Source organism: Cuculus canorus, chromosome 13 (genome assembly GCF_017976375.1).
Source record: "Cuculus canorus isolate bCucCan1 chromosome 13, bCucCan1.pri, whole genome shotgun sequence".
In the NCBI taxonomy this organism is placed as follows: domain Eukaryota; kingdom Metazoa; phylum Chordata; class Aves; order Cuculiformes; family Cuculidae; genus Cuculus; species Cuculus canorus.
In genome coordinates, this window is record NC_071413.1 from 7,602,056 (window position 1) to 7,614,640 (window position 12,585).

Genomic DNA, 12,585 nt, shown 5'->3' on the forward strand with positions numbered 1-12,585 from the left:
TGAGAAGCACTGGTGCACAGTTTGGGCAGGAAATGAAGAAATCATTCTAGTGAGTGATTTGGGAACTTAAATGCAGACACATATTTGCCTGGATGTTGCAGTTAGAAAGCCTTTCCTTTCCCAGCATGATATTGAACAAACAAATGCCGGGTTCATTCATTCCCGGATGGGTGGATTTTGAAAAAAAGCTCAGCACTGACCTATTTCTGATCACCCCAGAATCAAGAGGAATTTAACATCAGATTCAGCCAGTGAAGGAAGTGGCTATCACTGCCCCAGGACGTCCAGCGTTATAGATTTACACAATCCACAAAGCCTTTATAATTACCCTGTTATTCAGAGGGGTTGCACAACCATGTAATCGCCCCTGTTCTTGGTTTGGCTTCCATGGTTCACCATTTGTTTTCCAGGTGGCACCTCTGTCCATTTACACATGATGCCTTTCTCCTGGCTTTGTAGAGCTGGAATTGGAAAGAAACGTTTCAAATTTCAATGAGGAAAAGTTTCTACTGTCAATTTTAGTCTAGAATATGTAGTTGTAAATTTGTGATTGACTTGCCAAACATCTTTAACTCAGTAACAGAGAGAAAAAAAACATCTCAGTGGAGCAGACACTAAGAATAATTACTTATTCTCCTCAACACATGAAGTATTTATAATTAAATACATCCAGCTTTGTCTATTCAAAGCAGCAGAAATGCCAACTCTTTAAGAAATATTGAAGGAAATGTCACCCTTGAAATTTTCAGCTAATTCTGGGTAAATCATTAACATTCAAAAGGCAAGAGGTACCTAAACTTCACTGCTTATCCAGAAAAAGGCAAGAAATAAATAAAAGGAATATTACATTATCATGCATAAAAAGTTAAAACTGGGAAACAAATCACAGTATTATACTTGTGGAAAGAGATAAGGACTTCAGCAAACAAGTTGTACATGGAGTTATATTAAAAGAGACAACAGCTGTAATTCAAACAAAAATGTATAATCATCAGAGCAGAGAAGTTCTTTTAATAGAATGACAAATACAATGGAGTTAGAAGACATGAGGATAACAGTATTGATGTCTCTCAGAAAACTCTACTAACAATTTTTCAGGAGAAAAAAGGTGAAATAATCTTATCACATGGTAATGGTCATTGTTTGGATACAATTTATAGCACTCAAGCCTCAACAAACACTGGACAGAAATTTCCCCATCACCCCACTGGAATCTGTAACTTCCAAGGCACTTCTCTTCCCAAGCTGTGTTATTGCTGCCCTCTGTGTGACACTGACCTAGCCCCACAGAAAGAACATGGTTCAATACTGCAGCATCCTGAGGTGCTCAGCATCTGCAATTCCATGTGTCAGCTGTGGATAATCAGTAACATGCAGATGACGACTAGTACACATATTTTTGGCAAAGAAGTAGACAGGGCTAATTAACGCACTCTTATCTTCCTATGAGTTAAACCATAAAATAATTTAATTGCACCATACCCTGGTGAATCTTCAAGTAATTCCCTGGCTTGATTGATTAGACTCGAAATGCAAAGACTGCAAAACCAGCTTTCAGTTGTTGTATTTGCTATGCTTTCAATTTAAAGCTTTAAGTAAACCAGCCTGCTGCCCAAGTGCAATTCCAGCTCCTCTAGCTCAGAAAAACTACTACAAAACTAAACATTATTTGGCACTTATTGACTATCCTTAGCTTAATTTGGGAGCAATAACAGTGAGATTGCATCCTCAAAGTCAAGTTCAAAATGGCTTGGCTACATCTTCAAAACCAACAAATTTTCACCGAAGGAGGTCTGATGTCCTTTTGACCTCCACTCTTAAGTGCTCAGCAGCATCATTGTAATATCAACCCAATGTTTGCGATAAAGCATTTAAACACTTCTTGAAGCATATGTCTTTGTGGTTAAAAGCAGTACAACCTACAAAATATCTTGATCTGTCTTTTCTCTGAAGGTGCATTACCAGGAAATGCCAGAAAATAAAATTAGAAATGAAGATCACATCCAATAATCCTGGATACAAGTCTCATCTCTCTGGAGCCTTGCAACCCCTACATTAGGATGACAATGGCTCCTCAAATACCTCTGAAAGCAGCCCATCAGTGATTTTAGCAGATGTAGCGATCTGTGCTAAAAAGCATCATGAACAAATACCTACACTAACAGCCAGACTCGACAAGGTACAAAACATTTCCTTGGCATCACTACCTGCAGAAGAAACTGAATCTCCATGAAGAACTTCTCTCTTTCTGCGCTGTAAATTTCCTTTTGCCATCAAAATATTCAGGCAATGTTGCTACTCATTACTTCATTGAAAAAACCAATCATTTACATTAGGTTAGCACAGCAAAATTATTCCTCATATCTGTGGCACGCTTGCTGTTTTCAGCAACCTGAAAATGACATGAATGAGATGCCCTCTGGAATGCTTATAATTGAAAGAGAAAATGGACCTCAAGTTTCTAAAAATGAAGGTCTTCAGGCACTACGGGTCATAAATGTCAATGTACGTGAGAAGAAAATCTTTCGGTTTAGTGCATGGTCCACACTGCACATAACTATGATGAAAGAGTCACATTCCTACATTAACATTTTCCTTGTAAAGTGCTGGGTATCCACAGAGCTCATACCCTTCCACTAAAGTTGGACTCGATGGTTGTTCACAGAAAAATTAGAAGGTAATTTGGTGCTAAGGGGCAACAAACCAGGGATGGACCTGAAAATGGCATCGAAAGAGCAGCATCCATAAAACTGCCCAAAGGAGCCTGAGAGAGCATTACTTTGTCTTAGCAGACTATGACCCTTTCTTTTCTCCTCAAATTGCCTCAGCTGCAGTAGGAGCAGCTCTGTCGACCTTCCCCTGGCCCAACCTCCCAAAATGAAATCTGTCTACTCCTAATGAATCCCTACTTGTCTTTCTCTTTCCTTGAGTGAGGAAAAAAAAATCATTTTTCCAAATGACTTGAAGCACCCAGGAAAGTACTCCATCATCAGTTCTGATGGCAGGTAAGAGCACGCTTATCAAATACTGAAGCTACAAAATATAGGATAAATTACCAGAGAGGAATAACTATCACAAAAATTATTTCATTCTGCCACAGGAGTTAACTTCACGTGAGAATACTCATACAAAAGGTATTTGTTGCTGAGGAATAATCTGAAAAAACCCCACAGTGAATTGCTTCTGGTTTAATACAAATCACTGTCACATTCATTCTAGACTTGTTTTTGCCATTTCCATAATTTGTTCTTTATTCCGTTAAATATTCATATGAATCACAATACTGAACATTTACTTTCCCTTGATGGTTGTTTTCTAAGCACAGTTCATTGTTTAAAATGTTCTGACCTCATGTATATTTGACAGCCTCTAAGGAGCGTTATTCCTCTAGATGTAATCAATGAGTTCTATTTGTTACATTGGTATATTTTCACAAGAACTTCTGCCACAAGCAACTCAGGTGGAACATTGAGATATTAAAATTTCACTCTCAAATTTCATCATGTCTTTGGCTTGAATATAAAAAAAAAAATCTCTGTGATTTTATAGGCTGAATATCTTTAGATCCATAAACTCAGGACATCCAAATGAGGGAGCAGGCAAGAACAGTTCCAACAGTTTGAGCACACAGTCATTGTACAAATAATACTCAGAACTGCCACAATTATCTGAAAGTCATCAGGGACCCCAATTAAGATGTGATACTCGAAGCAATTAAAGCATAGTTGCTCTTTCTTGCCTCACAGAACATATGGACATAATAATATCTTCTTTTCTAAACTGTTACCAGTGAGATAATGTACCAGATTCTACGAGGTCCTGTAGAAAAGCCCTTATTTAAAAACGCTATAAATACAGGACCACAGCTCCTTGAGGTCATTACAAAATGGACAACAGTGGTTTTGGTAGGAACAGGGTCTTTTGCAAAAACTACTGTCTTTGTAAAAACTGCCTTTGGGAATTTTTATTCTGCATTTTAAAATTTACATTTCTTTAGATGCCTCCCAGTCCCTGTGTTATGATTACCGGAAAGGAGTAACAAAAAATATAGAATTAATTTTGCAGCATTAACTACTTAAAGTGATTTTGGCATTAACTGGCTCAAAAAATAAGCTGTTAAATTAACAGCCTTTTTTTCAAGTGATTACTTTATTAGAATTATATTGAGCCCTAATCCAGTGTCACCAAAGGAAACAGGAACTGAATCAGCCGAAAAGACATCAGTACCAGAAATCTCTATCATGTTTCCACAAAAAAAAGGCAAAGTTCACTTTGAGTTCTCTGGAAAACTGAAAACGTGCCTGCTTTTGTACAAAGCCTGACTGTGACTTACTACTATTTGAAGTCCAATTTTAAAGGAGTTTAATTATCTGTTTTTGCATTAATCTTTGGAAATTTTCCTTGATTTAAAAAAAAAAAACAACAAAACACCAATAGGCTCTACAAATTGTTAAGGTTTTCCTTCTCTGTATACTTTAAATTAAGACTTCATCAGTAAGAAGCTAGCAAGAGAATTCAGCCTTCTACAGCTCCATCCATTTTAGTAATCTCTGAACATGACTACGAAAGTATCATTAATCCTGCCAGCCCTCCTTGCATAGTATTTTCTTTCAGTGCAGTCTCAAAAAAGAGACAAAAGCCTGCAATTTTAAGTAAGCCATTGTTCAACTGTGCCATGCTAGGACGCAAATGAATAATGACAATGTTTTATCCTTCCATGACAAAAAAAATCTGAAGTTATGAGAACAAGTGTGCAGTCATTTGACGGTTATTAAAAATCATAATGGCCTGAGGAATCATTTTGTTAGTCTGATCTGACTGCTAGCATGACAAGGACTGTTATACCAGTTTAGTGGATACACATTTTAAGCAATGTAGCACAACCGTCTAGGGCTTGTCCATATCCTAAGATGAATATTGCGATGCCCGAGTTGGAAGGGGCACCAGCCGAATCTGTAAACCACCTTATCTAAACTGGTCACAGTTGGAAACAGTACGGTCATAAAGGCGTGAAGTCAAATCAATAATGCCTCATTCTCAAGGTCAAGCTGCAACAAAAACACCTAGAAGAAAATAGCTGGAGAATCGGGCCAATCCATAATATTTTCTTGCTAAATGATGGAGAATCAATAAAGGCATGTGCATGTCACCAGCCGAAAACCGGAGGACTGTGGCAGGGTGAGGACTTTGGGCCTTATGTCTTCTCCTGCTAGGCATCTAGCTACAATCTGTATCCTTGACACCCTGGTCAGGAGGCTAAAAGAGACAGAAATGGCCTCCAATAGCTTGACACATCAAGCAGATTCCTGAGAGCTCCCTCCTTTTCCGCGCTACTTAAGAGCAGCAAATACTATGACACAATGGGACACACCAATTTAGTTTACGAGGAGAACACAGAATAGCATAAAGATCATCCCCAGCTTGGAGCAAGAAGGCATAAGTGTACACATCAGACCTCTCCTACTCAGCACGTAGCTCCCCACAATATGTTTGCATCTGCTGAACTAATTACAGAAAGCCACAATTGCCTGGCTGAGCAACACACGGTGCACACAGGAGACAGTTCATGTCAGTGAGTAGCATGTTATCTCCCTGAACAGTTACAGGTTCAAAAGCATGCCAGGGAAGATGTGGTCCCCAGACAGACACTGTTACGCCCCACTCTTTGGAGGCTGGAGCAGGCAGGCAGGCTACAGCCCATCCCTGGAAGCACCACTACCTGCCGTGCGACTGACACCGGCATTTGGGCAGCCCAGAGGTCAGCACTTTGACATGCACCAACAGCCCAGGTATGACAACCTTTTCAAAACAATAGTTTATGTGATTCAAAGAGCTGGCATAAGACCAACCACCTCTCATAAACACATCAAACAAATAAAAGGGAGTTAATATCTTAGCATCTGTCAGAACTGAAAGCCATATTTAGTTTTAAACAGACAACAAAATTTCCCCAAAGTGGAACTAAACAGTTTTCTTATTACTACTGCAGTGGTCCAAAAGGCACGTTAATAATGCAAACGCCCTGCATATCCCGCTTGTTATTAGATGAAGGATAAGGCAAAGTGTGTCGGTGCATGGTGTCAGCTTTCAGGCAAAATGAGACGTTTGAGACTCATCTGCTGCTAATGGGAACCATTCCTCATTTACAAATTCATATTCCATGTTCTTGTTCAGTTTTGATCTTATCTCAGTGCAGAATAACCAAACCATGTAAACATCATCTCACTTCACAAATAAAAACTATAAATGAGCAGTTTTAGCCTGAAAAGCCTATAAACCTACACTTGGGAAATGCCTATCTCACATCCATCCCCACCGCTAAAATCCATCCTATGAAGCTTTACAGTGTCTTAAAGACGATGACACTAATCTGTTGCAGACACGAATTTAATCTAATGCATGCAACTTTGTTATTTGTACTTTATTTCATGAAGACAATAGGCCACAACAATAGATTCCTTTTAACCATCAATCCACTTACATAACATTTCTGACTTCCAGCGCTAATCCGTAATGCCGCCTTTCCTACAATGAGCCTTTCTGCAGCCAGATTACCTGCAAACGTTTGCTGGAGGGGTTTAACTGCATGTTCCATTCCAAATTAAATGATAAACAGGGGGAAAGCCTCTACAGACAGCACATTCCTCAGGCTAGGAAATGCATTTGTTAATCTCCCCAATCTGCAAAGTTGTTTTTTAAGTGCCTGAGCAAAACTATTAAACCTCGCAGTGAGGAAAGCTTTTATTCTAAGCGCAAGATTAAATGTAAACTTGATGCCCTTGAGGGGAAAAAGACAGTTTAAAGCCATCCCTTCCCATATAGCTGTGCCAGTGCTGTGTTTACGCCGGACTTTGCTAATTCTCGCCCTGACTGAGCTCAGGCAGGGAGGCTGAGACATGGTTTAGTGGTAGATGGGAGTTGTTGGACCCGATCATCTAAGAGGTCTTTTCCAACCTGATGATTCTATGGTTCTAATTTCATCCAAGTAACTGTATTTTTTGAAAGTTAGACAGAATGTCCCTCTGATAGCTTGGGGGTTTTTATAGCGTGTTTTATCAAACAGTGATCATATAACACTGTTATGTGATCAGTGTGAGCTGTGCTGAGCAGAGGTGTCCGTGAGCAACTCTCTTTGCAGCCTTTATCTCAAATGCAAGGCCAGGCAGAGCTGGAGCCAGCTCCAAATTAGCAAGACTTTTGACTGTTGGGAAGTTCATAATAACATTAAAATTAGGTCTCGGAAAATAGTCGAATATGTGTAAGATTTCTGGGAAAAATGCTCTGCTCCAGCTCTTGCCTCGCTGCACAGGGTTGATGGAGGTCACTCCCTCACGTTGCCCAGAGTGATCGCTTTCTAAACCTCCAAAACAAGTCTTATAGAGAGTTTATTTGCCGGTGTTTTCGGGGCCAGGGCGATGGGGCGGGTAACGGAGGCAGCACCGGCGGGGCTGGGGGGAGAGAAGGCGGACTACACTTCCCAGGATGCCTCGCGCCGCCCCTTCTCGCGAGAGGCGGAAGTCGCGAGGCGCGGCCCGGAAGTGCTACTGCCGCGGAGCCGGGAGCCGAGCCGACCATGGCCGAGACCGACCCGAAGAGCGTGCAGGACCTCACGGCCGTGGTGAGCCCGCCGGGCCCGGGGACACCGCCTGGGGGCAGCGGGGAGCGCCCGGCGCGGCTCAGCGCCGCTCGTGGGGGCCGCGGCCTCCCTGGGGAGAGGGAAAGGCCTCCGCCCTCGCCCCGTTCGCGGGTTCTGGTGGCTCCTCCTGGGGCGTGGGAGCCCCGCGTCTGCTGCTGGGGGCGCTGCTGGGCTGGCCTTGCTGCTGGTGGGGCTGGGGGTGGCTGCTGGGCTGGCCTGGCCTTGCCGCTGATTGGGGGCCTCTGGGGGGTCCTCTGCTGCTCGGGGGGTCTTGGCGCTTTCCCTGGGCCTTGTGGTAAAGCGCAGCCACTGTGGCGTTGTTAGTAACGGGTCCTTCGGGCACGGCTCAGGTCAGAGCTCGTTTACAGTCGTGATCCTGTCGCTTACCTGAAGGGCTCTGCAAGTGCTGCAGCTGGGCTGACTGTGAGGAGGACTTACCTGTGTGTGGGAGGGATGGGGTTATGAGCAGCGCTTTGGGAGTGGAGAGAAGGCGGCTGTTATTCCCATAGTGAAAACAGTGGCATCATGAAATTAACCTGGGGTGCTGGAAGCAGGTGTTGTGGATTTAGGCCTGATTGTGGAATGCAGGCATTTTCTAGATCTTAAAATGGTTTGAGCCTTATTTCTCCTGTGTGTACATATGTACATATTAAAAAATATCACTTAACTATGGGATTATATGGCAGAATTTGTGCATGTTGAGCTCAGTAATAAAAGAAAACATTGTACTTATGTCATTACATAAGGTTAAATGCTGTACCAGCCTGTTTAGTGAAAACAAACCAGACTTTTTTTTTTTTTCTTTTCTTCCCCTTTCTATTAGGTGCAGACATTGCTTCAGCAAATGCAGGACAAATTTCAGACCATGTCTGACCAAATCATTGGAAGAAATATCCTTTAAAAAAGTCAGATGGGTGCTATGCACTGCAGATGCGCAAGTATTTTAAAGTATCTTTACCAGTGGGATTTAAAAGATAAATTTAAAGTGACCATAAGTGTTTGAGCAGAGATGTAATACAAAGCTCAAAGCAGCAATAAAAATAAAGACTCCTGAAAACCAGCCCAAGCGCTACTAAATTGCAGTCATCATCCTTAACTCCACTGAACTTGATGACATGAGCTGTCGCATAGATGACCTGGAGAAGAACATAGCAGATCTCATGACGCAAGCAGGAGTGGAAGAATTGGAAGGCGAGAACAAGACCCCTGCTGCTAACAAGAGTTAAAGTGAGACAATTGCTTACTAGTCCTGAAACAATCCCTAGGTCACTTGAAATTGCTGTCTTTAAAGTAGGTGGGCTTTTTCCTTTGATTTGTGAGGTAGACTGAAATTAATTCAGAGCAGCTGAATTTCAGGTTGGACTGAAAGATCTTAGAGGTCTTTTCCAGCCTTAATGATTGTGTGATTCTAAGACGCTCTCCTTAGCAGATTCCTACTAGCCTCTTCAGCAAGGATGTTTTCTTCACTGGTACTGGGAGGAGAATTATTTTTTCCGTGTCTAGTTACTTTTGAGGAAGTGCAGTGGATGTATTCATCCTCTGTTCCTCACTGCGGTACTCTTATTAAGATCTGAAATAATGACTGTCTTCACAGCATGGGAAGGAGAAGAGGGGAAAAAAACCCAGTAGCTGAGCAAGCTCTTCTCTTCTCTTCTCTCATCATATATGAGTGTTCTGGAAAGGACCGTAATGTTGTGCATGTTACCATCTCCAATTTCCATAGCTGGAAAGCTGCTGTGGGCATGCTGCTGCTCTTCCATCTCTCGCTGCATCCTGCAGACTCCAGCTCCCACTAAGCTGCCAAAGGCTGTAGACTTGCAGCTGTGCGTGGGGCTAATGAGTGAGTTACTGTGGATCCATTGTAAATTCTTCCTGCGTAAGTTAGGAGCTTGCTGGGAGTACGTGACTCAGCACATGACTGCAGGGCAGCAGATCCTGTCTTGAACAGTGTAAGGCAACAGTCAGACATGAGGCAAGGCGTATCCTAGGGCGGTGCTCCCTGGAAAAATAAATGTCTTACTAGAAGGTAAATTTCTTACTATATGTTCTTTTTATGTAGCTTCTTAATTGATAATCTGCCCTTACATTACAAAACAAACATTGAAGAAAGAGATGTTTATCTGCTTGGCAAGCAGCAGGACAAAATCCAGTACAAAACCGCGTAAACAAATTCAAGTGATCAGGTAGCACAATGCACAGCATTTACAGCAATTGCTAAAGGCATTTCAAAAGATGGGGGCAGTGGAAGACTGCCAGAACTGTTACACCATAAACAAAGGTGGTGGTGTTTAATTATAAGATTTAACTTCAGTTTGCATAGAGCTTGATTTTTGTAATCCATGGAAGGCAGCTAGTACATTTATTATTAATAAATCATGTTAGATTAACTTTTTTAAGGTGGTTGTGACAGACACATCTCAACTTCTTTTAAACTTGAAGTTCTGAGGTCACATCTAGCATACAGTACAACACTGTAACAGGCACATGTTTGAAAGAGGAACGTCTTGCTTGTTGAGGTACCTATTTTTTGATACTTTGACAGAAATACAAATTATTGTAGGCTTCATTGCCCCTAGTGCCTTAGCCTGAACCCCACAATTGAAGATTTCTGATGAGTGTGATTCTCTTAATTCTTAGTTACGTTTTTATTATTTTTCCCCAACAGATTGCCAACAACTGAAGATGAATCCTGGAAGACTTCTTTTTCTTCCTACAAATCCTTGGAATTACAGAACAGCTTTTTGCAACTACTGTGTGTAAAAGCATTTTTATATTGTTACAGAGCTTGCATTCCTAATGTATATTGTACAGTTAAGGATAGGTTAGTTTCTATTTTGATTCGTGTACTGTAATTTCACTTTTTGAATTCTTGTTATGAGGATCAATTAGTTGTGTTATTAAAACACAGATCTTGCAGATCTCAACTACTGGGTGTATTTTTTTGTGGAGTCTCTCTTTTCCCTTTCTTAGACTTTTTCTAGACGTTTCATTTTTGATAGGTAACCATTGAATAGAAATCTTAACTTGTCCTATGTAACTTTGTGGAGTGAAGCACAAGATTGAAACTTAGTATTAATCTTAGATGTAAGCATCAGTCACTCAATTTCTTGAGGACTGTTTATTTTTTTTCTCATAAATGTAATCAGGTGATTTTGGAAACATAAGACACTGAACATCAAAATAGTCTCTCATACTCCTGGTATTACCTTACCCGTTTGTTCCTAGAACATAACCAGAAGTAGAGTTTTAACATTAGAGTCATTTGTACACAGTGAGCAACCACTGCCATTTGAATCTCTTCTATTTAGACAGACAAGGAACTATTAACTATGAAAAATCTCTCTATGGGATTTAAGTTTTTTAATAGCGTGAAACTGTACTTAGAAACTGACCACGTGTCATTTAGCATCACCTTTGAACAAGAATTGTAGTAGAAATAGTGATACTGGACAGAATAGGGATGGGATTGTGGGAGTGTTGGTATGTGGCCTTTCTGTTTAAATCACTGGCTTGTGGTGCTAAACAGTTTGCTAATAAAGCAATGATATATTAAGTAACAAAAGAAAAAGGAGAGAATCCAGTTAGGATTGTAAAGCCTTGCTGCTCTGCAGATAACTAGCTGGAACTCTTCAAAATACTTGGTTTAGAAAGGTGTTTGCATTTACAGTCATATCTACATCCGTGGGCCTGGGCTTTAAAGGATTACACTAGAGTATTTTGGCAATGAAAAATGTATTTAGAGAGTCTGTACGATGTCACTTGTGAAGAACAATGACCAATGTTAGATATTACTGACAATCACTGCAGTGCTCCTCCAGCTTGAGATAAAAATTTAAGAAAGCAGTAGTGGCAGCCAGCGGTTACATGTGGAATGCACTGAAGACTGCTCTGTGAATGCCACCGGATTAGCACCTGTGTATTATGAAGGCAATACGACAGTTCATTTTTCAATAATGGGGGAAAATTGTAGTAAAAGCTCATAATGGGGAATTTTGTCAATACAGGAATGTATCAATATACCTTGTAATACCAGCCTTAGGCTCTTTGTAATATCATTTAAAAAAATCCAATAAACTGTTATGTGGTAACAAATAGTCAGGTCATATATGTATTAAAGCCAAATCTAGTATAAGTGTATCGCTGTGAGATTGTATTTAGTTATAAATTATGGAAAGACTTCAGCATGCTGCCTATAGGATGTAGTCTATAGCTGTGTTCTGTATAATAAACAGGTGAGCACGAGTCGAGCCCTGTCAGATCTGGATTTTACCCAGGGAGCGACAAGACAGCCCACATTTATGGGGAAAGAGAACAGCTAAAGATGGAGAAGACAGCCCCCCCATTGCCTTTAAGTTTCTCAAGCTTTCCTTTGTCTGCTCTCCCCTCTCACTGCTTCTACTCCAAATTTCCACTACCACCATCCTCTTCAACCCCAGCTTCTCTTCCACTCTTCAGCTGTTACTGAAGAAAAAAGCCATTGTTTCCAAACTGTCTCTGGGTTACTACTAGATAGAGATGCTCTTTCACAAGAGAGCTACGTTAGAAAGAACAAATAAAATCAGGTTTCTTTTCCAAGGTAGGAAATATAAGTGACACCATGCAAGTTTTCAACCACAGTTTTCATAGCCAATCATTAATAGTAGTATTTGTTTCAGAATGCTTGACTTAAGACCTGAGAACCTAAAAACAAGCTAAGATCACCGCTGCTGTGTGGTCTGTGCATTTTACACTGGGCAGCAGCAAAATCTTTATATCAGGAATGATACTATCTCTGTATAGAGGAACAGGGTTATAACAAATCCATGTTTTGAAAGACTTAGACCCACTGATAAGTGATCTAGAATTATAGTTTCCGTAAGAGGATTTTTCATTTAATCTCTGCCCTAACGAAAATGTATGGTAAATAAGACTGCACTCAGATAGCTCCAACTAATGCCATCTGGTCCATG

The 12,585-nt window shown here is 40.9% G+C and overlaps 1 protein-coding gene across 1 annotated transcript; it reads left to right on the plus strand.

The window, feature by feature from the left end:
* Nucleotides 1–7,491: 7,491 nt before the first annotated feature.
* On the plus strand, nucleotides 7,492–11,790 carry HSBP1 (heat shock factor binding protein 1). Its single transcript, XM_054079147.1, has 4 exons — nucleotides 7,492–7,618; nucleotides 8,460–8,526; nucleotides 8,744–8,863; nucleotides 10,302–11,790. The coding sequence occupies exons 1-3, from the start codon at nucleotides 7,574–7,576 to the stop codon at nucleotides 8,860–8,862; spliced, it is 231 nt and encodes a 76-aa protein (XP_053935122.1). The 5' UTR covers nucleotides 7,492–7,573; the 3' UTR covers nucleotide 8,863; nucleotides 10,302–11,790.
* Nucleotides 11,791–12,585: the final 795 nt, after the last annotated feature.